Source organism: Fusarium flagelliforme, assembly GCF_020744385.1.
Source record: "Fusarium flagelliforme strain FIESC 12 MPI-CAGE-AA-0113 chromosome Unknown B0J16scaffold_2, whole genome shotgun sequence".
Classification (NCBI taxonomy): Eukaryota; Fungi; Ascomycota; class Sordariomycetes; order Hypocreales; family Nectriaceae; genus Fusarium; species Fusarium flagelliforme.
The window spans coordinates 4,350,699-4,376,721 of NW_025763504.1; the positions used below are offsets into that span (position 1 = coordinate 4,350,699).

Consider the following 26,023-nt stretch of genomic DNA (forward strand, 5'->3'; position numbering starts at 1 on the left):
AGGGACACCAACCTCAACGCCACAGGTGGCACGGCACAGGAACACGAACAAGGCACTGGATGTTGACAATAATAGACAACACAACACCTCACCTCACCTTACCTCTGCCCTTGGAACCAGGAGATGCCCAGGCCCATATTTAACGGCAGGATTGCCAAGGGCTAACTACTGGGTCGCCGACACGAACTTGGTCGTTTTAGTACAAGCAAGCCAAGTTAGCCAAGGAAGAAAGCGAGCCAATTCTGCAGCCAGCCCTGACAGCTCGGGGGTTTTTTATTTTCTCTCTGCTTCTGCGTCAAATGGCTGATTTCTGAGTTGATTAGATCGCTCATCGGTCATTATATCCTGTCGTCCAACTGATTGATCTCTGGTGATAGACTCTCCAGGAACAACCGTGACTCGGGCATGAACTAAGCTTATACTATTGTTGGAGATATAGTTTATGCTCCACGGCAGGACCCTTTTATTGAGGATGTGATGGGTCCCTTTGTTCGTGTTTCGACCGTGTAGCGTAGCGTAGGGACCTAGGGTACAGAAACACGCTGACGGCAGAACAAACATCCATGATGATGCCCTTGACCATGGATGTCTATTTGGGGGTACGGACACTGTAATTTACTGTACAGTATTATATAATATCGATAATAGTTGATGGCAACCACCATGTTTCTTAAAAATACCTACCCGTTGGTGAGGCTTGGGTGTTTCTGTATCCCTCATGGGTCATACTCATTTCCTTGATTCTTACTGCTATACTCTACCTATGCTGCACTGCAGTACGGATACAGAGTCAAGTATGGAACTTAGCCAAGCCCAATTGATACTAGGAGAGCAGACTAAACTAATAATCTCGAGGTCATTTCAACGGTGAAGCGGGTCTCGCGGCAATCCAATCAATTCAGGTCAATTGGATCCATTGAGTGCTTCTGAAATACCTGACCCCCCTACCGAGTACTGTACTGTACTGTACTGTACTGACCCAGCCCTGCCTGTGTTTGCATCCAATCTACAGGTGCATGCTTCTAATAAACAACTTCATCTTAATTTCGGGGCCTTTTTCTTTCTCATCCCATCCCAATTTAATTACACAGGTTGAGATTGATTAATCGGTTGTTTGATCTCCGGCTCGGAGTCTTGATCTTTTGCATTGCGTTACACGCGATATCTCGACACGAGTATTCGTAGATCCGAGACTCGTTCTGCTCTTTATCGTACCGTACCGTATTGTATGGATCGTATCGTCGGCCAACAAACAGCCCGACGTTGGAGCTAAAGTAGTACCACCGTGTACAGTAACTTTGCTATGCCTAATTCTAATTCTAATCGATCCTAGAGTATCCGTAAGCATATCCAACGCGTTGTGTCATCTCTTAACTAGATGTACCATTCCCTTTTTGAAGACGCCACGACAACAACAACAACAACAGTAGTTCGTAGTCTCACGATCCATTGATCGCATCTGATCTGTCAATGGTGTTAGTGATGATATAAGGCTGGACCGGGCTTGCCTTGTCACATGATTTTCTTTTTCTCGTCCGATTCTGGGGGTTGCCGAGTTTATGCTTTGTATGCTATGAAGCAATTCAATGATAAATGTATTCAATCGACTATCTAGGTACCCAGGTACTATTCGATATTACTGGCGGATTCACTTGGTATGGGCTGGAACGGCACTGGCAAAGCACGAAATACCGTCAACGGTTAATTGAATATTTCTACATTCCAAAATCCTCGCTATAAGTTGGTTATTTTCTCTTGTTCCACATCGTAATGTAGCCAACTATATCTATATAGTTCGTTACCGATACTCACAAGCCAAATACCTCGTTTCAAAACAGTCTCGGGGCTAATGTCTCGGCTCCTTGTTCCACGCAACTCTACTGGAAAGGCTGGCGCCCTTGTACTTCTTCCATGTTCCACTTGAAACTCTCCAGGACTCTGACTATTTCTCCCTTAGGCCCTCGAGTCTTGCTTGGGTTCTTTCTCGCCAGACCTTCCCCCATCGAATTGCAGCCATGGTCGCCAGAGCTGAGACTATCAAGTATGCTGCTGAAATAGTAGAGAACCATCCGATGCCGACTGCCTCGACTGCTGGTAGAACCACGGCGGATGCTGCGCAGCCGACCAAGTATCTGGCAAAGAAGTTTGTCGCAGCTACTTCAGCCCCTTGGCCTGGCATCACGTCAAGACAGTACGTGTTGTACGACGGGAAACAAAACAACTGCGCAACGCCCTGTACAAACATGGCGATGACTGGAAGCGGGATGCCGCCAACCTCTTGATCTACAGCCCAGCCATAGATCAACATACTGCCCGGTATAATTGCACCCATAAAAGGCAGCGTAGACCGAAGTCGGTCTTCAGGAACACGAGCACCACGCTTCTTTATCCACCGCTTTACAGTATAGTCCGCCCAATGACCCCCTACAAATGTCCCAGCTAAATAACCGAAGCCCGGTGACAAATAAAAGAGACCCGAAAGCAACGGAGTCTCGAGGTGGAAACGGGGGTTCAAAACGTATCGAATGGGCGTCAGGAGGCTGTACATGTTCCAAGTCAAGGATGCGCTGCCACCAGCCACCAGGGCAATATTGGGGTATTGAAACAGCCGCAGTACTCGCATTGGACTGATCATGCTCAGAATTGTGAGTGCCCTCTTCTTGCCTGAAAGCGTCTTCAGGTCGTCGATCTTGAGTTGATGGGCCGTTTCGGATACAATGAGATAGACACCCAAAACCCCAGCAGCAGCTAGTCCTGTTTGTAGCCAGAAAATGCTCCTCCAGGACGAATACGTTACGATGATACCACCCAGAAAGGGTCCAAAGGCAGGTCCGACGAGAGTTCCAGTTAAGAACCAGCCCATGGCAGCACCGCGCTCCGTCGGGCGGTAGATATCACTGTCCTGTCTCAGTACTGTTCCTCGAATATGGTCACTTCTCTTTGCCAGTTCTGTTTATAGTAGCCGCGTCCACAACAATAGCAGTTATCCCATCACAGGATGTACTAGTTACAAGTCGCGATAACGCCAAACCTGTTCACAAGACGCTTTGCGAGCAGCTACTGGCAAAAGTGCAAAGAAGTCAGAATATTAATTACTTACCCAATACATGCGGGACCAATAAGAATAAAAGCTGTTCCTCCGAAGGCGGAAGCAGCCCGGAAAACGATGAACGAGGCGAGGTTGGGCGCCAATGCGGTTGCCAAACTCAGTACAAAGAACATGGCTGATGAAGATAAAGCCACCTGAAGTTTATGTTAGCTCGAGTACGTACGTAGACACTTATATAGCCTCTCTCATGAGCATAGCACCCAAGGTTAACTGACTAACCAACGACCACATATTTCATATAACACGGGCAATGGTTACTCACAACACGTCTTCCATACACTTGACTCATTGGCCCCCAGAACAAGGGTGATAAAGCCATGACAATCATATACACCGCATTGCTCAGGTTGATGATACTTCCAGTCGTGTTGTAAGTCGCTGCAACCTCTGGTGTCGCCGCCAACACAGATGTGCTCGATATAGGCGATAAGAATGCCCCAAACGACAAGACTGTCACTATCGCCCTCTTTCGTCCCTGAGATACCTTATCGAAGATCTCGTCGCCAGCTTCTCGATAAAGTGCGTCACCCTCCGGAGTGGTGGTTGTAGCAGCTGGCTCGAAAGCATCGTGGCCCGATATACATGATGTTGTGCGATTGATGGTTTCTGGACTTGGGATTGGGTCTGAGGCCACAATCCGCGATGAGACTTCTGTGTCGCCCATGGTAGATGACAACGACGACGCTTCGTCAGGCGAGTCTTGCGAGGCCTTCATTGTGGTTGCATTGGTGTTTCCCAAGTTTGTTTTGGCGTTCCGGAGCGGTGCCGACCTTGGTCTGTCTCCAATGGCATGGAGAATACTGGAGATCAAAAGGCCGAGTTGACCTCTTGAGCAGAGCACCCAGAGAAAGAAAGAGTACGGGCAGCTCGCCTATGAAATTTCTGATCACACCCTAGCAAAGAAAGGTATTACCGAGCTTCGGAATCCTCTCCCCTATTCCTTGACCACATCCCAACTTAAACTGATCAATCACCCCTCAGGTATTTGGTCCGTAAGTGTGCCTCCAATATCCACTTGTTCTCTCATTATTCCCGATCACCAATAACCGGTAATCAACATCCGTTTCCTGACGGGTACACCCATTATTCTGACTTCTCAAACCACCACTTCTCGGAAAGCTTGGTGCATACGATCCAATCCTGCTCTGTTATGTGTTGGGAATAACCCGGATGTGGTCATGGTCGCAGGGTGCCATCTACCGAGTCGGAACGGTGCTTCCGTCGCCGGTATCCACTCTTTTCGGACCACCGGCCGAACATTCGGGACATCAGGGGCCGACTAGTCTGACTGATAACCATCCATCAGTTGTTACGAATATCATCATCACAAGACACGAAAGAATCTCGAGAGGTGTGTTTTTACTTTGTTCTAATTATATTTTGTTTCTATGTACAAATATGATTGTTCAGCGCCTTGTTGGCGGTTTCGATCCTGCAACGCCAACTCCTTCTAATGCTTGTGCAAATGCATATCCTTCCTTGACTCTAACAAGAAAACAAGTGTTTTCTACACGGGGTATTCCCAGAACCTAAAAATAATACATGATTCGTCTCCTTACTCTTCCTTCTCAGCCCAGCAGCTTCTGTACACGATCCTGTAATATCCGGTCAACAGGTTGGTTGTTGCGTTGAACGACCACATTTTCCCTGCCTCCAATAGTAACGATACGTAGCCACTCTGGGGCAACGTCACTCGCAATCAAGCGCACACAAGCTGCGCCCTCCTCCTTCGATACTGGCATACGAAGAGAATCCTTGAGCTTCTCGAGGATGACTGCCATCGTGAAGGCTTGTCGTGGTAGGGACATGGGATTCGACAGAGTTAACATGGAAATAGTTGCTGCAATATCGCCCACACGGTTGAGAGCTGCGCGACGCTGAAGCTCGGGACCTGAGGGAGGGAGTGGCTCATTGGCTTTGGCCAGTTGTTTGAGTCGGAGCCGGTCCAGAAGGCTCATCTTGGTTCCATCGGGGTTGAGGAGAGGGTTGTTGGAGATGACGTTTTGCTTGACCTCTTTGTCATGCTGCTTGTTCGCGATGCCACTCTTGAGCTCCGAGAGCGCGCGTTGTCCTTTGCTGAGGATGGGGTTTGCTTTGATCCCGTTGCCCATATTCTTGATGTCAACCTTGGGGAGCTCATTCAATGAAAGATTATCAAGTGGGAGGTCAACGTCCATATCGTCAGCAGAGCGTTCAGTGCCCAACGATCGCAAGTTGATCTCAAACTCCTTTAGTAACCGCTCTTCGTTGATTGGCGCCATCCCGGCGGAAGAACGTTCGATACAAATCTTTCCTCGGCCATAATCTGCAATCATGAATGGTGAGCGAGTGTTGTGCTTGGTCGAGCTTTCAATCGCAATACATCGACGAATATCCTCGATGGTGACCTGGCGTTTCCCCCAGGACTGTGAGATATGAGGAGCAAGGGTGCGTATGTCGATCGGAGAATTGTTTCCGTTGTGGGCAAGTTGAATCATAATTGTCTTGACGAATGCTCTGTGTATATCGACGAGCTCAGCGAGATGGGCAGGTAGAGCATCCCTGTCCGTCGTGGGTTTGTTTAGCTTCCTGAATACGCCATCAAGCTTAGTCTGCACCGTCTTTCCTTGTCGTTTGTTTTCAGATAGAGGTGTCGAGACAACGGGCTTATGGGCAGTTTTGGTCCTTGAGGGAGTTGTCTTGGCTGCTCGCTTGCCCTTTGACACTGGCGTTGCTTTTATGGATGGGGCGATGACTGGCTCCTGGCGTCGGAGAGAGCGCTTGACTGAGGTAGAAAGCTCATCTTCGCTACTAGGAGCGAATGAAGCAGTTCGAGGTTTCGTCCTCGGGTGCGCATCTTGTTCGTCTGTGGCTGCTTTACGTTTTCTGGTGGTTGATGATTGGGTTTCAACGATGGCTTTCTTGGTAGTATCGGTAGGAGTATGGATTTTTGATACACGAGCAAAGCTCGCGATAGACTGGCCGGTAGCAGGCGCAGCCTGTGTGCGCCGGGTCGCTCGAGGCATCTTAAATGACTGCCCTTTTCTATTGAGAGCAGGAGCGTGGGAAGATGAAAAATGGAAGGCACAAGTAAGGAAAGTAAGACCGTGGGAATGGTGTTATAAAAAGTGAGGAAGTCGCGAAGTGATTGAATGAGAAAGGAACAAGACGGAAGTTGCAATGAAGAACTATCGAAACCGAATCACCAGGATAGTGCCAAAGATGAGAAGGAGAGAGTTATCCCCGTAAAAAAAAGAAGGCATGTGCTCCGTCGTCAAGGGGAACGCGAGGATGCACGACGCGATCTGGCGCGTACCAGCGCGTTATCTCCGCGTAAAGTGGCACCCGCGCCTGGGGCTCAAGTTAAAGTGGTGCACGAGCCTACCACCGCAGCAACCTAGCGACCACTTCTCTCATTTCGGCCATGATGCTATATCCCAAGTTCCCTTGACGTCACTTCCGTGTTGCCAAATTCAGCAACGTCGTAATGTGGCTTGTTTCCATCCCCCAAAGCCCTTTCTGTGATATCTTTTAGCTTCCCCGGATATACCCAAGGACTTCCAACACGCAAGGCTGTCAACAATGAAGACTTGATCGTACAATCTCCTCGATGGAGTGGACTAGGCCCTCAGCGGAGTGGTCTTTTTTTTCTTCCTAAAGTAGATATGCTGTCTTTACCATCGACTCACGAGCTGCTTCGCTCCAAGATGTGCTGTTTTATTCAAATCCCGAATTTAGAGTGCTAATAGGCTGTAACTGGCATACAATTTACTTGCTGTGATGCTCGGTTTCCATGGAATCACGGTTGTTTTCGGCCAAGTTACACAGAGCTTCGCGCCTCGGCTCCCGTTGCTTCAACGTCGTGGATCTCTTATCTGAATTGCGATGTATCGATGAATTAGGAAACACACAGCCAGCCAATCTTCTTTGGAACAAGGATACCCATTCTCGTGCTGGTGCCCTACTGAGCCCTCCAGGCTCGGATGTTGACCTTCCTCAAGCCTCTTAGGACATGGAATGGCGGTCTGGCTGCCTACCTACTGCTTATGTGCATCCAGCTTGGATGTGCACTCAGCAGCAAGCTCTCCGAATCACAACCACCTGCATTCGATGTCACGAAAAGGGTTCCATACTTGTCTCCGGATATACATACTTAGGGCTAGGTAGTGTATACAAATCGTAATCCCAGTACGGACTTTACCGCGCAGCAAAAACGTTGGCCTTCATGGCTTAGGGCGCCAGAATAAAGTGGCCTGAAAGCCAGTTTAACGAGGGATAAAGTGACTGTGTTATTTTGTCTCTTAGGCTCATAGCGGCCAATTTAACCTGACGCGAGCTGGCAAATCAGTTGGGTACGATCAAATGCATTAAGAATGTGGTGGGAGTTGGTAACAACGAAGTCTGACTATTAGCCTGCAGCAGAGTATGAAACTTGAAGCCACCGTTAGGTACTTGGTCACGCAATCGCCATGTTCGACAAAACTTAGGCATATCGGCATTGAATCAAATCGGCTTGCACTCTTGTTCAGGTTGTCGTATTAATAGGTCAAGTACCCAGGTATACATGTCTACAGAAAACAAGTGAGTATTTCGGATCATAACATATCTTAACCAGGCCAAATCTCGGAAGAGGTATCGAATGGCAGACACCATTGTACAGGTAATCGGTAGTATTTATCACATGACTACAGCAAAAGGAACACACCAAAAGCAGAACAACTTGTTTCCTAATAGAAACACAAACCAAACCTAACCGTAAAACTTTTGTTGTCCTTGTGTTAAACCCGTACGCCCTTGCCCGAAGTTCCACACCTTCATTATGGCTTGCACCACAAGCCAAAACATCCCATTCACCCATTATTCGATTGCCCTCCTAATAACCCGGACTCCAGAGCGCTTCAATATGAGATCGCAACAATAACGCCGAAAGAGAAAAAGGTCAAAGCGTGTCTCAGATCAAGTTGGCGTCTCGTCTAGCCCGTTTGCTTGATCTGCAAGGACATAGTTGACGAGTTATCGCCGGTGCCGTGTAACAGCTTTGTCACGGGGACTCGCAGTTCAGCGACGACTTGGAGCGGCCCAATGTTCAGGCCTGAAGCTGACAGGGCTGGGCGGGGGAGGTGCTGGAACGGTATAATCATCTTCCTGAATATGATGCACCGGGGTTGATGGGCGGTTCGTCTTTGTAGAGAGAGTTGCGTTGATGCTGGTGTAGAGGAGCTCTTGTGAAGTAGCCAGTCTCATGTTACGAGGCGAGGCTTCGATCGATGAGGTGTGAGAAGCAGGCATTTTTGCTAGAGGATTTGAAGATCTGTGAATGAATTGTTAGAGAGAAAAAGACATACTGACTGAGAAAGCGGATATAAGTACTAAGATATTCAACACATACAAGAATAGAAACAGAGCGGCTTGCGTGTAAAGTGTGGGGACAGATGGAGACAAGGTGAATCGTTGATGAATGTTTGCCTAAGTCGTAGATCCGAAGACGCGGCAGTGGAGAGAAGGACTTATTTATGTTCTTCGGGCCGAGTTGATAATGTGAGTTAGATACGGAAAGGATAGCTCGACGGTCAGGAATCTGAGGTTGACTTTCTGACGGGGCAGTGGAGAAGAAGTTATAAACGTTCAAAACTGCAGACAGAGATAAGGCAACCTAGAGGTAGGTCAGGCAGCTGCCTAATGTAGTAGAGACGATGAATGGAAGGAAGGTGCAAATGCAAGCTAACGTCCAGGGAAGGGGAAGGAAGGGGGATCCTGATAAAGGGTGAAGGATATCCTGTTAAATAGGTAGGTAGGTATTTAAAGGGAAGGGGCAAGCAAGTATATGGAAAGGAGGGAGATGAGTTGAGTCCCCTCCCATCCATTCTTCCCAACTACGCCTCGGCCCAGCCCAACCTGAACCTGAATTGGCCTGATCTGAACTGAATGAACAACTCAGTTCTCCCAAAACCAGCCCGGACAGGGCAAACAAGGGCGTTGCAGACCGCGATATAATACGGTGGTGCCAAACAGCATTGACAGGGCGAGCCTGCTCAAGCGGGGCCCTGTGAGACCACACAAGATAGGGAAAACCTGGGGAACAGGGCGGGAGGCATGTCTTGGCTTTGGTACTAGTGAAGCAGGTACAGTACTTCACCTTCAGTACCTTTTACTACCGTATTTGTCTTCCGTGCCCCAACAGCGAGACCCTTGGTCTTGGAAAAGAAAGAGACAAGACATCCCTGACCCAAGCACATTCCCATACCAAGACTACAGTACAGTACAGTCACTCATCCCCGGAAATGCCGCGATCCATGTTGATGAGGTCCTAGGTTGTTTTGGCGTCTATCTCCTATCATCGGGGGACTATACGGGGATGACCCGCAGTTCCTCCCATCATCATGAATCTTGGTGCACATCGTCGTCGAACCTCTCGGTAGGCGTTACGGCAATACCGCGAAAGACATGCACGTCCTCGTTTCCCTCCTGAGGCCATCTGCACGCTACTAGTGGTTTCTATACCTGCAGTAATTTACGGGTGAATCCAGCAAAACCCCAACGAAATGAAGCATAGATGTGTGACTGTGACTGTGATTATCCATCCGACTACAGTACCACCAATAATTTCTTCAACTGCAAATGTACTGCAGGACTTCAGCATGATTGGAAGGAAACTAGCCATTGAATTTGAGTGCATACGTACATGCTGCTAAGTCCTCCCTGCAAGGTTCATATCTTTCTGACACGTCGCCATTCAGACCGATAAAGAAAGAAGCATAGGAGGTACTCTGTACAGGGGAGAGGATAGGGGAAGAAAGCATAAGCAAGAAAACTCAGTGGAGGAGCTAAGCAAGTGCTAAAACAGAAAATCATCTTGCGGCCTACGGAAAACATATCAAGCTAGAGCCTACATAAGGTCCGGGGAACCTGGTCAAAGAGATGTAATGGCTAGAGCCACCACTGTGAGCGAGTTATCTTGGTTGCCGCTGCGTACAACTACAACTGTGTGCTCTTGCGCAATCTCTTAAGAAAGAGATACTGCACTGTACATAGAGTAGTATGTAGTCTACTTGTGGGGACGATACAGCTCCCTTGTCATAACAGCTTCTAGAAGTTCGCTCGTTTCGTGGAGACTCGCCTACAAATCCATGCTCCTCATGCAATAAATCTTGGGTCCTTGGGTTTGAGCCAGATGCAACCATGAAGCGAAAGTTTATTTCCTGTACAAGGAATTTCTGGTCTCCATACCAACATGAGACAATTACCTTGTGCGATAATCGAGCTCATGTTCTTTTCCCTGTCTAGATACGATAGCATCCTTGACGTGGAATGTCTCGCGGTAAATGACTGGCGTTGGGGAATGCTTGTTCAATACCTTAGTACCTAGATGTAATAACAAGAACCACCTACGGAGTACGTACTATACCTATCGAGCCATTTCTGAGTCAATGGATTAATGATACTGACAAGCGCCCCTGGCGGTTAAATACTGACCAAGAAATGGCGAAACAGAATGCACATATTGTATTGTTATCTTTGAGCCCCTGGCAGGTAAGAGAATAGAGAAGGTATTCTCATTTGCACAGGCCTACAGTACGTTTTACCCCAAGCCCATGCGTGTTAGCACAATCGTATCATTGCTTCTATTTTCCCCGATCAGGGTGGCTTGATCGTTCTGGATGTAGTTCCCTTGTTTCTGACGCAGGCGCTGCCCTCATTCCCTTGAGCATCAAACAAACACAGCCTAGATTCTGGATTATCATCATGCTGCTGCCAGGTTTCATACCTCCGGCAGTCTGAAACACATGTCTTAGTTCTTATCTCTTCTGAACTCGTAACAAAGACGTTTTCTCCCTGATGGGTCTATATATCTCGCTTTCAATATGAGTGTTCAATGACTATGATGGCGGGAGACATGCCCGCGTGGGGGTTTAACATCAATGAAGAGATAGTATAGATAGTATAGATAGTATGGAAATAGGTCATACTTTATGCACAGTTCTGCTTCCTCCTGAAAACATATATAGCAGTGGCCTCGGCTTTTTCCTGTATGTGTTATTGCGGTAATTGTAAATGGAATTAACAGGCTGGTGCTGTCGTATAATATTGTGTCATGATTAAGACTTGCATTCGTTTGATATTGGAGCTGACACGTTGCACAGTGTGGCAGCCTTGCATGACCCGGCCCTGTCGATCTTTGAGTCTGAGGCTGATCACCGAGGGGCTTGCGAATACAAATGCATATTGTTGGGAGTGGCCATAGCATGTCACGAGAGGGACACCAAAGTTCAAAAGGTGAATGCGATTGCCTTTGAATTGCATACCACGCACTAACTAGTAAATGCACCTCAAGTTCTTTTATCGCCGTATTAGTCTGGGAGGGTTCCCTTTCTGTTGAGATCATCACATGTTCCAGATGAAGCCCTACTGAAACGGGCTTTCCAGGGTAGGCATCACAGCAGAATACAGGTCCAGTCCTGTGGATCAACGCACGTACTATACCATTCGTGCATATTACTTAATATGACTCAGTTCATGTCATGTATCGTTATCATTGAAGTATCGAATGGGAGCCACACATAGTAGAATGACGCTGTTGCTCCAGACGCATACAGAGGCCCGCAAGCTAAACAAGAAAGTGTACATGTGTGGCCAAATAAACATTTCGATTGAACTCCGCCCCCTACCGACAAACATGGCTCGTTACGCTATGCACAGTATCTCCTTCAGCTTCTATGCCACGCCCCACGTTGACTAATACACTTCTCAGCCACCCCTGTTCGTCGAAACACTTCTTGCTGTTGCTGTACCCGGGGCCGCTTTCGTTTTCCGCCGTGTTGGCTGATAAACATCGTTGAAGTTCATCGCCACACCCAGGAAACGCATGTCAACGTCAGGTTGATATGCCAGGTCACCTAAGAGTATCTGGACACGAGTTCGGAACGATGCACCTAGATGCCGCAGGCGCTCTTGAAGAACTGGAAATTCGGATGCGACAGCACCAGAGCCAACCGTTGGTGTGTCAAGGCCATCGTGGTCGTCAGTATGCCGTGTAGTGCTCCGTACATCAGCCTCCTGGCGTCGCGTGAAATCCGAAACGCTCCAGCTGTAAAGTCCGTCAACTGAGTCTCGGTAATTGAGCATGAACCGAAGAATCTCGCCAAGCTGCATCATGTATGTTGTACGATCATCCTCGTCGGAGCTATGCGTGCGTCGTTTCGCTCCAAGCAGACCTTTATGTGTAATGTCATTAAGGTATCGTGTGTGTGCCTTGATGAGGTCGTCCAGAGTACAGTCTTCCTTGTGGATCCGCTTCTGGAGTTCACCCCACGAGGACTCGATGACTTCAAACAGAATGTAATACTGTAGTTGACCCACAAAATGAATCATCTCAGCGAGGACACCCCGCGTAGATTTCCATGTCTGAGAAACTGCAGGATCCGAATTCTGTAGGACGCCACGAGCGCCAGTCATGCACTTCCGCCAGGTTGATAGCACTGCAAATTCAACTCGCTTGATACGCCAGAGGAAGTTGAACACTTTGAGGTATTGTCGGTTCCCCCATTCTGTCACGACGACATCAACTGGTGCATCAATCTTGTACTCAAGCGTGAAACAATCCCAGCCAATGTCACCATGGGATAATTGCAGCATACGAGCATCTAGTCGTCGTAGAACTTCAGGGGAGTCGTATTGGGCGTTTGATCCTCGGATGGCATGTTCTAGTTGCGCAGTAAGGGTATGTCTGTACTGTGCGCCAGCAGGACGATCAAGGTTAGCAGCGAGAGATTCCATCAAGAGGGCAATGAAGTCTCCCTGGCCTAGAAGGATATAGTTCTTGAGCGCTTGGAGATGCTTGAATAAGTGAAACTTGTTGGCCATCAGGTCAATTAGACGCTTCATGGTGGTCTTGTGTGCCTCATCGATCCATGCTTCTAGGGTGGCAGTATCACCATACCTCAGCTCCTTGGAAGCAGCCTTGGAGTAGTCCTCCACCCACATAGCATCGCCGCAGCTATGCCTGATGAAGTTAAGGGACTTTCCAATCAAGAAAACCTTCTGGGCAAAGTCCTGGGTGATGATGCTGGGGATCATGTCCGTATCAATCTCATACTTGTCTTCCCAAACATTACCCGCGCCCTTAGCCTTGGATATGTCCTTGTTGGGAGACTGCTCTCTGACGAAGAATTCCTGAAAAGGATCTGATAATTCACCATCATATATCCAGTGTCGTAGGATGTCGTAGAATGGTCGCGTAAAACTTGCCAGTAGCCTCTCGGCAAAAGCAGCAACAACAGGATCGCCGTGAGAAGATGAGAAACTGTGAATAAGGGACACAAGCTGCCCTCCCCTCTTCTTCTCAGATTCTTCAGCTATTAAGCTCATGAGTCTGAGACCCATTGTTGCCTCGCGAGTCCATACTACACATCTCTTGAGTGTGACTCCAGCTTTTCCGATGCCCTCTCTTGGGGCCTCCTCATCAAGTGATGCAAGAGCTCTTCGAATCTGACTTTCGAGAGTGGCAATCAGACTCAAATAAGATTTGAGCTCACCGTGAATGGCCGCCCTTAGACTTTGACCAAGAAGCCCCTTGGCTGGAGTCTTGCAAAAACCGTCGAGACCACGATACAGCAATGACGGCTCTGCTAGAGTATGAAGCAAGGAGACAATGGGTAGCGGGAGTGTTGACGGTAATTTGATGATATCTGATTTTGTGAAGGGTAGTGTAGTGGAGGAAAGTCCTTGCAAAGTGAATGGCAAATCTCTAAGAATGACGGACTCAGGAGGTTCTATCTCTGAATAATTATTCGCCAATAACGTTGATTTCAAGGAGACGTCTCTTTTTGGTGGCTCGGGCCGCGGTTCCCCTTCTTTACTCGGTTGCTTGCTCTCTTTTGCTGGAAGCTTCTTGAGCCCATCTGGCTGGAAAGCCTCTTTGAACTGCTCCTCCTCGAACCTGGACGTCCTGGTAGCGCGTTCTCGACCCTGCCGCTTTATAGCGTCACGACTGATGGCATCTCGGTAGTTGGGCGCCGATGGCTTTACAGGGCTCAGCGGGAGGGGTTCGCTGGGATCCGGGGAATCGGCAAGCTGGTAGAGAAGGTAGAGTATCGCCCACTTGTGCTCCAGCACAGGTAGTGACAGTAGTCGTGTATAGAGGTTCGAGAAGCGGAGAGCTTGAGTAGGGTTGCTCTGGATGAGCTTTCGTTTTATAAGATCGGACGCATGGTTGACATCGGAAGAAATAGCGGGGGAGGCTGGACTGAGCCGTGAATAGTTAATTTTGGTGCATTGGTAGAAGTCAGACGGACTCGGATGCATACCTGTCTATTATAGACTTGACAATCTCAAAACATGTATCATGGCGCTCTTGCGCAACTTCATCGGGATCATTGGGATCACTGGGCACGATGTGTGTTATCAAACTGTCGATAGCGTTGGTGATACGGTCGGGGGCCATGACGGCATCGCAAATGGTTTGCGACTCCAGGAGTAGGAAATAATTGGGTATCGGGGCAGTGCAATGACCTCAACGAGCTTGTAGATGCGACCTCTGAGTAAAGAATAAGTTCTGAGTCGGGTTGATTAGATGGATACAATAGACTCAAACGCGCCAGACGCGACTGTACCTAGAAGTTGGTGGTGGTGGTGCTGCTGCAGGGCGGATTGCTTTAGTGCGCTTCAGAGGATGGCAGGTAGCGGGTACTCATGGCAGCCCTGAATCTGGCACTAATCCTAGGTAGACAGTACTTTGAGTTTGCGCTGATGTCCTTCATGGCTGGGCATGCTTCGCGGCAAAAACCAACTACACTCGAAACCCTTAATTCATTTCGAACCTCACGTCAACAGCGGCGCAAGTCTGCCATCAATTTAAACGCCGAAATATGCTTTTTTCATCTATCTAACCCCTACACCGCGATCGCATTCAATCACTTACTCGCTTTATATAACTCATGCGTCTTTCCTTCGTGTCGCGCCGCGCTAATCTGCCGCACGCGACGTCGTCGCCGATTCGACTCCTATCAAGATGCCAGACATCGACCCCGCGGCTTTGAGCCGTCCAGCTGTCGGCCTTACGACTCCTATCTTACCCAACAAGACTCTTGCAGGCTCTGTTCCTGGTGCGCCAAAGATTGCAAAGTCCAGCCAGATCATCCCAGCCCGAATTGATTTAGAACCGTTGTATACTGCACTCAAAGCCGCTATAGGCAACGAGAAATGGGCGATATACAAGGAATCAACCAGCGAGTTCTTAATAGGTAGATATCATCACACGCTATCTGTTTGTTTGCGCATGCTTATCCATCACCAGGACGTTTGAATCAGGCCGAATACTCGGAGAGAATAGATCCCATCCTCGCAGGCCCAGGTGATAAAGAGCACTTACATAATAATCTCATCGCTGCTATCTATGGCAACGTCACTCGAGAAATGCCCGACCAAGGGCTGGCGCCCTGGGTCAGTGCCAACGATAAGCCTGCGGCGACGACAGGAACCAAGCCAGTATCAGGCGATGCTGCTGAGCGGAGGTTGAAGGGAGATGTTATGCAATTGCCAACCCGAGACCGAAGGCGCATCAAGGACTTAGTACAGAATGATGTTGGTTTTCCTATACTACCTCTGTTTCAACCGCTGACAGCTATCAAGTGGGATCCGCACGAGAGCATATCGAACGTCTTCGCAGACACACATCGCAAACCTTCCACAGTTGCAGTTACAGATGCTACACCCACAGTAGGGGGCATCAACAATATGAGTACGTATTCTGGTGGAGTGTATGTGTATTACGGAGGACCTGACGTTAGTGCTAGATTTCGACTTGGAGATTCGAAAACGATATGCGCAACCACTAGCGATAGAATCTGGCGAATTCCCCGACATCAACATGATCTCTGGCCGAATGCTTCCCTCTTGCTACGAAGCAGGGCTTGTTAACGGCCACACTTCCGATGCCCCCCAATTCATGTCAGTAGCCGTGGAAACTTTCATCAAAGAAGTCCTTACCCAGGTCTTCAGCCGTACGAGGAGCAATGGTCCTGGCGAATCGGGTAGCGCTGGGTTTGGCGTAGGAACAACTTGGATCCAGACGCACAAGTACAAGCAACAGTTGGAATATGAAGAAGAAGCTGCGGCGCGAGGTGAAATCGGTCGAGATAAGGGAGGGCTTTTACCGATAGAGTCTCGGGCGGCCAGTGAGAGAGGTCCTCTCGGCATGTCTGATCTTCGCCTATCTTTGGAGATGGCCGACTCAGGGATGGCACAGTTCCCAGTGTTAATGACTCAAGTTATCTACGGATATCGAGAAGGCGAGCTGGAGAATTGGGAAGACTACACTTGGGTTGATGACCAACCACCTCAATATTATGCCCACGAGAGGCATGGATTGGACGTGAATGGAGGACAGATTTATGAACTTCAAAACGGAAATCCTGATGCTATGGATATCGATACAGAGACCTGGTGGGAAGGCGCAGAGAGCCATGATGCTGACATGTTGGACGGCGTCTTGGATTCATGTCTCGCCGCGGGATCTTAGCCCTTGTCCTTCGGAGTTGTGAACAACGAGGCACACTGCGTCAAAGTCACGCACAGCCAGATTAATTGTCACAGAACAGATTTGGATTGCCCCAAGACTGGCTCGACAGAGGCGGTTTGTTACTTACTCAGGAGGTCAAAAGCAGCTAACAGTCTGCAAAAACACCGCGTTGAAAGGAGCGAAGACGATAGACGTATTAACAGACAAGTACGATTAGGACAAGCAAGGCGTGCAAGGAGCTGGCGTTGGACAACAGTCATGATACAAAGCAGTACTTCGATCGACGGCATGCAAAATTCGAGGACCCGGACGAATACATTTCAAATCGGATGACTTTATCTTTGGCGCAAGGGTTCTTGGGTTTGTTTTGATTTTTTACCCTGCTTTACTTTTGGGTCGTGGCTTTGTCGAATGGGCTCTATTGCCTTTTATCTGTATTTCTATTGCTGTTTAAGGGTAAGCATTGTCTTTTCTCGGATGCTTGGAACGAGGAAAGAACCCTTTGCTGTGGACTGGGGGGAATGGAATGGGGAGGACTTTTATTGTACTTTGTCATTGCAGGAACGATACCCGCGCAGCTAGATGAGGGCAGAAGCTGTTCAGTACCAGTGATGAGGTGGCGGATGGTCTTGTGGGGCCAATATATATGTAGTTGCTCAAAAGAATTGAACTTCAATAATGGTTATTGCGTTATTACTTCGTAAATCTGGTGACGGCTTCCTCAAGCTGGGCTTGACATGGACCTCAACATCTTCCAGAGCACGGATGCAGCAACATGCGCGTGCATCGAGTGTTGTTGCCTAGGTATCTATCATCGAACAATGTTCATGCTGGGCGTAGGGAGTTAAAACATCGGAATGGGTTTGGAGTGCCAACTAACAAACCATCCGCAAGCCTCCTCCAAGGACGACATAACTCAGAGGCACATAGGTACCTCGTAAGTTAGTGGCCGTCTTTCAAAGTCGACGCTTTGATCAGAAGATCAGCCACGCACGCTTTAGTTTGCATGAGGTTCAGTTAAAAGAAACGGCAACGTCCAAGCCTTTTATTGTAGATGAAACTAACTGCCTGCCTCACTTTCTCCGATGGATGGATACCATCTGATGGCAGCACTAATATAGAGACGACATAAAAATGATGTATCAGCCCGTGAGCGTCAGGCTGCACAGAAGCACCTGCGAAGTAATAGTAATTGCATACCAAAGATATCCACACAGAGTAATGGGATGAACAAGGTGGAGTTCCGTTCCTATTCTCATTGCTGTTGCTTTGGGTGATTCTGCTTCCGGGAATTAGAGGCGCTCACTAGTTGCTTGAGAGTCCTGACTAACGTTAGCCAAGGAACCAGCTTTTAAGTTGGTATTAATCAATTTGCAGGTGAATTGCAGCCCATTAGTCTAATTAAGACTACCGTACTGATATGATGAAGCCGTGAGAGAAATGCTGATCTGCATCAAGAAGAGGGATTCTCACCGATGTCATGCTGCATCACAGCTCTAGCATAATACAGTATCATCGACACGGTACTTACTCTGTTTATACAGCTTCCCTTCCTAGTCCGGGAGCTGCACCGAAGAGCAGCAGAAGTGTCTGTGGAACAAGCGCCCGAACAGCCCGAGCCCTTGGCTGGCCCGTGCGCGTCTTTCTAGAAAGCTTCGCTGACGGCAACCATCTCCCAGCTCCCCTTGCCCCCACTTCTCCCCATTCCGTTGGTTGTGTCGTCCATTAGGAAAGCACAGAGAAAGAGAGAAGGAGACACACACAGAGCTACTCCCCTCTGCCTGCCCTACCTCAGAGACGCCGCCTGGCAAGAACCATCGTCTTCTCTTCCATCCCATCTTCTTTCTTCACCCGCATTTGCTTCCCTCCCGCCGCTGTGTACCTATCTCTGGAAACCCATCAACGACATATATCACACATCTTCAACTTACCTATCCATCAAGCCTTTCTTCGTCGCATTGTCCTTCTTCTCTTTGACTAGGAGGCGGGGATCAGAGCACCATAACCCCACTCGCCTGGTTACTCCTCTCTTTTTGTTCCTTCATTTCTTTCAGCATTACGACAAGTCGAGCCTTTCAAGCTGTTTGGAATCAGCCGCCGTCTATCATATTCTCATCATCCTTGATACGCCCTGGTTCCTCGACTCAACCCTGCGTTGGACCCCTCATCACGCTCCAGGCCCCTTGATCTGAGGAGCCTTACAGGATATCGTCACCCTGCCTGATCACATCTCAGGTTGTAGGGTCCAGTTTACCAGGATTCAGTGTGAGTTAACCTGTTTTCTCTCTGTTCTGCATCCTTCCGCCTACACTGGAAGCTCCATCACCTGAAATGCTTAGCTCTCCAGCCTTGTGAGCCCTTGTTGTTGCACAAGCAGACTTCAATAGAGGGCATGCTTATGCGCCAATAACAGAATTGGGCTGTCCATATTTCTCTGCAAGACTCAATTTCCCAGAAGTTTCGCATTTTCCCCTTTATCTTGTCCAGGCAACTTTTGTTCCTTCGAACTATGCATGGGCTACGTACCAGGGTCTTGATCTAGGCCCCGCCACAACACGTCACTTTCAAGCGTGGATTGCAGCCCACGTCCAGCTTCATCTTTAGTGCACGCCCCGGAACTTTTCCTGCACGCAACATCCCTTGTCGTTTCAATGCTCATTGATGTTGTTTGTTCCTAGCTTCAGCTGCAGCTTTGATTGACATACCTCAAAGACAATTCGCTCTGCGATCATCTATAAGAGCGCCGCAGTAGCTGTAAGTGAAGCTCCCTCATTCGTGTGACGGCATCACGTTGCCACTCCCTGCAACATTTCTATTTGGCGCCTGCCTCTTGCCAATTCCATGTTCCCGAGACATTCACAGTCGCTACTTCACGTCAGTCGCAACTTGCTTGCCACATGGAAGCTTACCAGAAGGGTATATAGATAACTGACAACGAACAAGCGCTCTCCACTCGCCCCGCGATACCCCTCATCCACAACGAACTCGACTGGCATCGGTTTTGTGCCCGTTTGACGATATAATATTAGATTTCTCAAGCTACCTCAACAGCATCCAATCCTCACATTATGTCCGGCCCATTCTCCAGCCCCTTTGGGGAGAACAGTAACCCCTTCGGAACAGATAGGGGCAAGAGGACAAACAATGCAATTCACCGTGTTGCTGAGGAGGAGGATGAGAACGACACCATCACATCTCCCACGAACGCTCGATTTGGAGCATCACCGAATTCTGCCTCTATGTTTTCCGGCCCATTTGGTGGAGGTTTTGGCGGCGACTCTTCAACCGAAGCACCTCCCACTTCGTCGCGAAATATTCCAAACCCCGATAGCTATCCGGCACAGTACAACTTCGGTCGTCGAACTTCCGTATCTGCCGAATCTTTGAAACCAAGTGCAGATTCTTATGATAACTGGTCACCCCCTTTTCATGAGAAGACTCCAGACCAGATCGAGCGTCTCCAGCGTGCCATTGAAGGCAATTTCCTTTTCAGCCACCTGGAGGATGAGCAGAGCGCTCAGATACTGGGAGCCCTTGTTGAGAAGCCGATACCGGCTAAGGGTATTAAGGTAAGCTTCTTTAGAATCGATCCAGGATATTTGACTAAAAGGTGTCAATAGGTGATCAGTCAGGGAGATGCTGGTGACTACTTCTATGTGGTTGAAAAGGGATCTTTCGATGTTTATGTCAACCCTAGCGGCTCATTGCAACCAGGCCCTGACGGTATGGGCAATCAAGTCGGTAACATCCAGGCTGGTGGCTCATTTGGAGAATTGGCATTGATGTACAATGCCCCTCGAGCTGCAACTGTAGTTTCCGCTGAGTCTGGATGTACCGTATGGGCACTCGATCGTGTTACTTTCCGTCGCATCTTGATGGAGTCGACATTCGCTCGGAGACGTATGTACGAGAGCTTCCTTGAAGAAGTGCCCCTTCTGTCAAGCCTGAACCCGTACGAGCGCTCCAAGATTGCGGATGCTCTGGAAACCAAGAAGTTTGCTCCAGGAGAGATCATCATCAACGAAGGAGACCCAGGCCACGCATTCTTTCTGCTCGAAAGTGGTGAGGCGGATGCATACATTGGTCAGCCTGATAATAAGGTCCGCCATTACCAGAAGGGCGACTACTTTGGCGAGCTTGCCTTGCTCAACGACGCTCCGCGAGCAGCTAGTATCGTTGCTACGTCAGCAGTCAAGGTTGGAAGTTTGGGAAAGAACGCTTTCCAACGCCTGCTAGGCCCTGTTGAAGGTATTCTCCGACGGACCAAGTACCAAGGCGTTGCAACTGGTGTCGAGGAGATGGATCCACTTCACACCAGCTAGACCAAGTGAGTGTTCTGAGGCATGACTGGTTGAAACCTGTTAGGCAGAGAAGCAGAAACGCTTATTAGGTGGTGGGATTGAGTGGTGTTCAGGTTGCCTCGTGCTGTTTGGGTGTACGTATATGGAACGCAGTTGGGCCCGTTGGATTCAGGAACGAGTGGCAGAGGTTTTCACTTATGATCGGCGTTTTGAGAGGTTGTCTCCCACCTTCGCTTTCCTGAGAAACATGACTAGTGATCAGATACCTTGGTTCATATCATTATTATCACAACGCAACTCCCCACTCCATGCTATGAAGATATTTTGCGATATTCGAGGCAGATATCTACCGAGTGACAAGAGCAGATTCCATAGCTCGATCAAATTGTAGTCTATATTTATTCTCTCCGTTGCAAACCAAACTTAGAATCCGTTGATATCAAGACGCCAGATATAAAGAACCTCATATGTACATTGATTAGTCATTTGCCCACGCTGTCGCATTGCATCCAGGCGTATTATTGCCCCTAACCCTGAGCAGCCCGTTTTGTCAACTCCTCTCGGATTTTTCTCCTAAGTTCCTCGACGGCAACTTCGGTTTCGAGCACGCGACCAACGCCTGCGCGCCAGGTTTCATCCAGTGTCTTGATCTCGGCACCTACAGCAGTCTGTCTCTTCTGCCTCTCTAGATTCACGATGTCGACTTCGCGCTTGATAGCCGCTAACTCTCGTTCAAGTGCCTGAAGCTCCGCCTCGAGACTGTGGTTTCCCAATAGCCAAGCATTCTTTCCCCACTTCTCAAGAAGCTCCAAGTTTGTGAGGCGTGAGGAGAGGTAGCTATGTGCGACGGCGGCAGCGGGCAGGGCGGTGGCAGGAGGGGCGCTAGGGGATGGAGCCTCGTATCGGCTCAGATCAATGGGCGCGAGTGGTTCAGACTTGGAAACACGTTCGATTTCGGCTGTTATCGCGGGAGAGAAGGATGGTTCTGGATTGGACGAGGGTTGGGGCGCTTGAGAGGATGCTTCGGCGGTGATGAGGGCGCGCGCAGCAGCGAGGGCTTCCGCGGTTGGCTCTTGGTCAACGTCTGTGGAGTGTCAGTATATGAATGCCGAGAATCTTGCGATGAGAGCATGTTAGCTTACAAGGAAGAGACTCGTGGTAAGCTGGAGCGACGGGCATGATAGTTGGTTCTGGAGCTGTGACGCGCGCAATTGAATTAGAGCAGCATTAGCTCAAAAGTTTGGTCTAACCGATATCGTGGTCCGCGTGTGATTGACTGGTATAGATGGCGCGTTCGTAAGTAATCTAGTACCGCAGAAGTTATTGTGGTGCAAGTGAATTCAACATGTAGGTCTCATAATCGCAGCCTTGCAACCACGAAATTTCGGAGGGAACAACGACGGACACGCACGGACCACAGTTCAGCCTCACACCACCCGTTCAGCCTTCAGCCTTGGTGGCTTGACTGGTAGAACGAATGCGGGGGTTCGCAGCTCAGCGATCAGGAATTGCGAAGACCACAACTCTTGTAATTGGCTAAGACGGATGGGCTCATTGCGAGTTTATGCCCCTATGTATTTGTATACTATGGTACTTCAGCCTAATAAAAACGGATATTCCGTACCCTTCCACGATTTCTTGATGAACCTCAAACGCATTTTGGAGAAGAGAAGCTCAGTCAAAACTGTTTTTGGGGCAGCTGCAAGTGAGTTAACCCCTGCACTTTTAGCGGTACTATAGCGGGTTATATGCACGGCGATGGGGCTGTGCTCCACTAAAGAGCCTGGCCGATAGAGGTGATAAAGTTGATAGCGATAAGAGCAACGACATCGGCTACATATTGGGCTGCTTCACGTTGAATATCGAATCTCATCAGGTATTCTCTTGGGATATCCGGTCAAGATTCCCAAGTCACATAGTGCTTAGGGAGGTTTTGGAAAATTCTCACTTCGACATCAACCACCATTGTCTCCACATGCATAGGCAGTGAGATTCGAAGTCGTGATCGTGGTACTGAGTAATGGCACTGCGTCAACCTGAACACAGTGAAGATAAAAGGGGCCCCTCAAGGCGTCCCCACCATTAGAATGTTGCATGGCACTGGGTGCTTATCCTCCGCGGTAATTGCAGCCGTGTTGAGCACCTGGGAGATCGGCATTGCGCTATTAGGCAAAGGATAGCTGCCGGTTCAAAACATTGAAAGAGCGGGATATGTAGATGGAAGAAATGTAGGATTGTAAGCGATGAAATCATGACATGAGGGATTTCGTAACAAGATTAAGTTCGTCTCATCACATCAGTTGTTAAGCTGGGGTGTCTTTGTTTTGGTAAAGCTAATTAAGATAGTGATACATTGATACATCGTGCCGCTGGGACAACAATTCCGCAGTCGGTCATAAAGCCATGATCCGCGTAGAGATCTGTCAGTCATGAGGGTCCCTCAACTCCGTCCAAAGCCCCTACCATACCCCCTGAACTGTCTGTTTCGTTGCTACCGCCGAAGGCGATTGATTTCTGGTTTCCATTCATTTCGTCTCATATCATTTCATAGTTGTAAAGGAAAGATCGAATTCCCAGCGCATTTCAATACATGTGAACCCTCAGGTGTGCTGCTGTCATTGTATAGAGCAACAAGCAGATACTACTGATCTCTCAATTAAGAAGTAGTGGTTCGATTAAGACGAGGATCGACCGCTCTCGGAAGAGTCGGTCTTGGTGAGGTCTTCATGGTCTTCTTCTTCAGGACCGTGGAGTGCCTCTTCGAACACGGGCTCGGGCTCGTTGACCTCAAACTTAGTCTTGAAGTCGGTGATATGAGAGAAACTGCTGCTGTTGGAGCGGCGTCGGGTGTTGGTAAAAGTGAACTGTTCGCCTGCGATATCATCGTTGACGGTTCCCCTGCAGATCGTGTAAGTGCACTGTGGGGCTGGCTGACATGGGTGTTTTTGAGTGAACATACCAGTTACCTCGGCCAGAGCCGTCCTTCTTTACCTTCTTGGGGTCCACATCGGCAAAGCCGTTCTTACCAAAGAAGCGAGGAACAGTTTCCGTGGGAGAGATAGTCCCCTCGGCAATGCCCTTGTGGTCACGGTCGTTGGCCTTGTGAGATCGGGTCACTGTGAGAAGCTTGTCAGTACATTCGCGGTCTTTAGTTGGGTGAGCGGCATCAAGCTAACTCGTGAGGACTTGTAAGAGGCGGCAATATCAAGCAAAAGTTGAGAAATGATGTTGTTGTGATGATAAAATAATGGCAATAGATGAAAGATGATGAATGATAGAAAGAGGGGTCAAGACATGCGAGGATTCAAGGGGGAGCTCGATGGCTTTTTAAGGAGATCAGATGCCGCGCCAAACGTCACCAAAAAGCAACCGACCATGAACAAGAGCAGAGCATCACTCCGGGTGAAGAGAGTCTAGGAAAGTGCGGGGTGCTGAAGTACTCCGTGTACAAAGATTGATATACGGAGGAAGGGGAAAACAAGCAGGCAGGGCAGATGAGACGCCCGAAATTGTAAGAGAAACTTACTTTTGCAGGATTAAAAAGGTGCAATGATTAGCGCAAGGCGATTTGTGAGTGTTCCAATCGAAGCTACTAATGTATTGGGTGCGTGAGACGAGGTGCCGCTGTCTTTAGCTTGATCAAGTTGCTTGATTTCCGTTGCGGTGAAAAGATAATGAACAGCGGGACGATTGCTGAAGCTGGACTTGTATTGACAGAATAGAGCAATCAACTACAGAAGGGTCGTCAGGCAAGGCGGATAGTGGGTGGTCAACGGTTGGTTGAGTTGTGTGGAGGAAAGGTCGCGAATAATCCGTGAAGTGATGAGGAGTGCGAACGTAGAGAGACAATTGATGATTCAGAAGAGATGAATGAGATGAGGGGGAGCAAGTTGATTTATTTGTACGTAGACCTACAGTATATCCAATTCAGGGGATCTTCTTGGAAGGAGTACTTGCCTTTATTATATCCCGAGAGTCACGCGAGGGACGATGCGTGATGGCATCACCATGTATCCAATCAGGTCATCGCAGACCGATGTCTCTTCCCGTCTACTACCTATGTACAGTTCGACCCAGGCTTTTCCCTTCCGCACACGCAGCAAGCTCATTCTTACGGCTAAAGCTAAGGAAGCTAGGAAACTCGGGCCCCAACAAGATTGAGCATTGCAATTGGGCAATTGAGAATTATGGAAGGGAAAGGCGGAAGGAGTCAGCTCATGGATGTTCCATCATGGTGGCTTCTCTCCAGTACAAGGCAAGTGCGACGGCGTCGAAGACCCACTTCTTGAGCTAGTGACCCCAGTTAAGGCGGGTCTCGCATGTCCCATCCCGTCCGTCTATCGCGTGACCTGGCGCAAGCAGCCGGTGGCCGAAGTCAGTGGTCCAACTTAACTTAGTGAGCCAACGATAGGTACATGGACGTTACAAGTGCGGGGAAGCAGTAGCATTCCAGCAAGTAATGTGCTGAGCATCAGGTTGCTTAGACATCCAGATGAGGTAGGCAGTTTGAACCTATGCAAAAGTGACCACATTCGTGATGTGAATTGTGCAATTTGAGCCTCATACCAATGCATCTACCGTGGCCACTGGGCCCTTGACATTGATGTCCATTCCATGCTCCATCGAATATCGAGCAGATTGACCCAGCCTCTGGACTCTGGGGCATGGAGGGGTACACTGAGAGGTACGGTATCATCATGGGCCCCATGGTGCCCCAATGTTTAATCTTCCATCCATCCATCCATCTCAAGGACTCTCACCAAGCTTCAGTACTGCCTTACAAGACAGTTGGTAGCCAGCGGTCCGTCGTTGAACAATGCAGGGTCCTGCACCTAGAAATTGGTCGTTTTGGTGATACCGCTGTGTTGTTTGTACAACAATCAATTCAATACCAGGTGACTGATCTTGAGTAGAACAAACACTGACGTCGATAATGGATGCTTCTCAACAAGGGTCTGTCTTAGTGTGTGGCTTGGCTGGAGCTGTTTTAGGTGGGCGGACGACACGACCCCCGCTTAGATTTACGGGGATCTGGGGTAAAAGTCCAGGTACCGGCATCCCACCATTAGGTATGGTACCTTAGTAGGTTTGTCTTGGATGCCGCTGATAGCGATAACA

At 48.8% G+C, this 26,023-nt stretch overlaps 8 protein-coding genes across 8 annotated transcripts; 2 read left to right on the forward strand and 6 right to left on the reverse strand.

The window, feature by feature from the left end:
* Nucleotides 1–1,942: 1,942 nt before the first annotated feature.
* B0J16DRAFT_316824 (major facilitator superfamily domain-containing protein) lies at nucleotides 1,943–3,824 on the reverse strand (the record flags this gene model as incomplete). The annotated part of the gene is made up of 3 exons (XM_046125331.1): nucleotides 1,943–2,897; nucleotides 3,101–3,243; nucleotides 3,372–3,824. 3 exons carry the CDS (start codon nucleotides 3,822–3,824, stop codon nucleotides 1,943–1,945), a joined length of 1,551 nt encoding a protein of 516 aa, XP_045987057.1.
* Nucleotides 3,825–4,378: 554 nt separating this feature from the next.
* Nucleotides 4,379–6,309, reverse strand: B0J16DRAFT_334546 (uncharacterized protein). The gene has a single exon (XM_046126966.1). It carries the CDS (start codon nucleotides 6,112–6,114, stop codon nucleotides 4,678–4,680), a length of 1,437 nt encoding a protein of 478 aa, XP_045987058.1. The 5' UTR covers nucleotides 6,115–6,309; the 3' UTR covers nucleotides 4,379–4,677.
* A 1,737-nt stretch (nucleotides 6,310–8,046) lies between these two features.
* Nucleotides 8,047–8,579, reverse strand: B0J16DRAFT_72222 (uncharacterized protein). Its single transcript, XM_046134370.1, has 2 exons — nucleotides 8,478–8,579; nucleotides 8,047–8,399 (listed from the first exon to the last, which is right to left on the reverse strand). The coding sequence occupies exon 2, from the start codon at nucleotides 8,375–8,377 to the stop codon at nucleotides 8,147–8,149; it is 231 nt and encodes a 76-aa protein (XP_045987059.1). The 5' UTR covers nucleotides 8,378–8,399; nucleotides 8,478–8,579; the 3' UTR covers nucleotides 8,047–8,146.
* Nucleotides 8,580–11,600: 3,021 nt separating this feature from the next.
* B0J16DRAFT_282996 (Spc98 family-domain-containing protein) lies at nucleotides 11,601–14,644 on the reverse strand. Its single transcript, XM_046123980.1, has 2 exons — nucleotides 14,392–14,644; nucleotides 11,601–14,330 (listed from the first exon to the last, which is right to left on the reverse strand). Exons 1-2 carry the CDS (start codon nucleotides 14,526–14,528, stop codon nucleotides 11,834–11,836), a joined length of 2,634 nt encoding a protein of 877 aa, XP_045987060.1. The 5' UTR covers nucleotides 14,529–14,644; the 3' UTR covers nucleotides 11,601–11,833.
* Nucleotides 14,645–14,887: 243 nt separating this feature from the next.
* B0J16DRAFT_72250 (transcriptional regulator of RNA polII, SAGA, subunit-domain-containing protein) lies at nucleotides 14,888–16,813 on the forward strand. The gene is made up of 4 exons (XM_046134371.1): nucleotides 14,888–15,327; nucleotides 15,381–15,667; nucleotides 15,716–15,824; nucleotides 15,880–16,813. Exons 1-4 carry the CDS (start codon nucleotides 15,096–15,098, stop codon nucleotides 16,602–16,604), a joined length of 1,353 nt encoding a protein of 450 aa, XP_045987061.1. The 5' UTR covers nucleotides 14,888–15,095; the 3' UTR covers nucleotides 16,605–16,813.
* A 2,628-nt stretch (nucleotides 16,814–19,441) lies between these two features.
* B0J16DRAFT_72313 (cyclic nucleotide-binding-like protein) lies at nucleotides 19,442–21,335 on the forward strand. The gene is made up of 2 exons (XM_046134372.1): nucleotides 19,442–20,173; nucleotides 20,225–21,335. Exons 1-2 carry the CDS (start codon nucleotides 19,673–19,675, stop codon nucleotides 20,924–20,926), a joined length of 1,203 nt encoding a protein of 400 aa, XP_045987062.1. The 5' UTR covers nucleotides 19,442–19,672; the 3' UTR covers nucleotides 20,927–21,335.
* A 97-nt stretch (nucleotides 21,336–21,432) lies between these two features.
* Nucleotides 21,433–22,084, reverse strand: B0J16DRAFT_381044 (Pre-mRNA-splicing factor SPF27; the record flags this gene model as incomplete). Its single annotated transcript, XM_046131130.1, has 2 exons — nucleotides 21,433–21,989; nucleotides 22,048–22,084. 2 exons carry the CDS (start codon nucleotides 22,082–22,084, stop codon nucleotides 21,433–21,435), a joined length of 594 nt encoding a protein of 197 aa, XP_045987063.1.
* Nucleotides 22,085–23,580: 1,496 nt separating this feature from the next.
* Nucleotides 23,581–25,613, reverse strand: B0J16DRAFT_381045 (uncharacterized protein; the record flags this gene model as incomplete). The annotated part of the gene is made up of 3 exons (XM_046131131.1): nucleotides 23,581–23,803; nucleotides 23,865–24,021; nucleotides 25,472–25,613. The coding sequence occupies 3 exons, from the start codon at nucleotides 25,611–25,613 to the stop codon at nucleotides 23,581–23,583; spliced, it is 522 nt and encodes a 173-aa protein (XP_045987064.1).
* Between the last annotated feature and the right edge of the window lie 410 nt (nucleotides 25,614–26,023).

Excerpts from the sequence above, each read along its gene's own strand:
- B0J16DRAFT_334546 (XM_046126966.1), bottom strand. The coding sequence starts at position 6,114 with ATGCCTCGAGCGACCCGGCGCACACAGGCTGCGCCTGCTACCGGCCAG.
- B0J16DRAFT_72222 (XM_046134370.1), bottom strand. The coding sequence starts at position 8,377 with ATGCCTGCTTCTCACACCTCATCGATCGAAGCCTCGCCTCGTAACATG.
- B0J16DRAFT_282996 (XM_046123980.1), bottom strand. The coding sequence starts at position 14,528 with ATGGCCCCCGACCGTATCACCAACGCTATCGACAGTTTGATAACACAC. Across the intron at positions 14,331-14,391 it reads GTCAAGTCTATAATAGACAG|TCCAGCCTCCCCCGCTATTT; the intron begins GTATGCATCCGA and ends TTCACGGCTCAG.
- B0J16DRAFT_72250 (XM_046134371.1), top strand. The coding sequence starts at position 15,096 with ATGCCAGACATCGACCCCGCGGCTTTGAGCCGTCCAGCTGTCGGCCTT. Across the intron at positions 15,328-15,380 it reads AACCAGCGAGTTCTTAATAG|GACGTTTGAATCAGGCCGAA; the intron begins GTAGATATCATC and ends ATCCATCACCAG. Across the intron at positions 15,668-15,715 it reads AGGACTTAGTACAGAATGAT|TGGGATCCGCACGAGAGCAT; the intron begins GTTGGTTTTCCT and ends ACAGCTATCAAG.
- B0J16DRAFT_72313 (XM_046134372.1), top strand. The coding sequence starts at position 19,673 with ATGTCCGGCCCATTCTCCAGCCCCTTTGGGGAGAACAGTAACCCCTTC. Across the intron at positions 20,174-20,224 it reads TACCGGCTAAGGGTATTAAG|GTGATCAGTCAGGGAGATGC; the intron begins GTAAGCTTCTTT and ends AGGTGTCAATAG.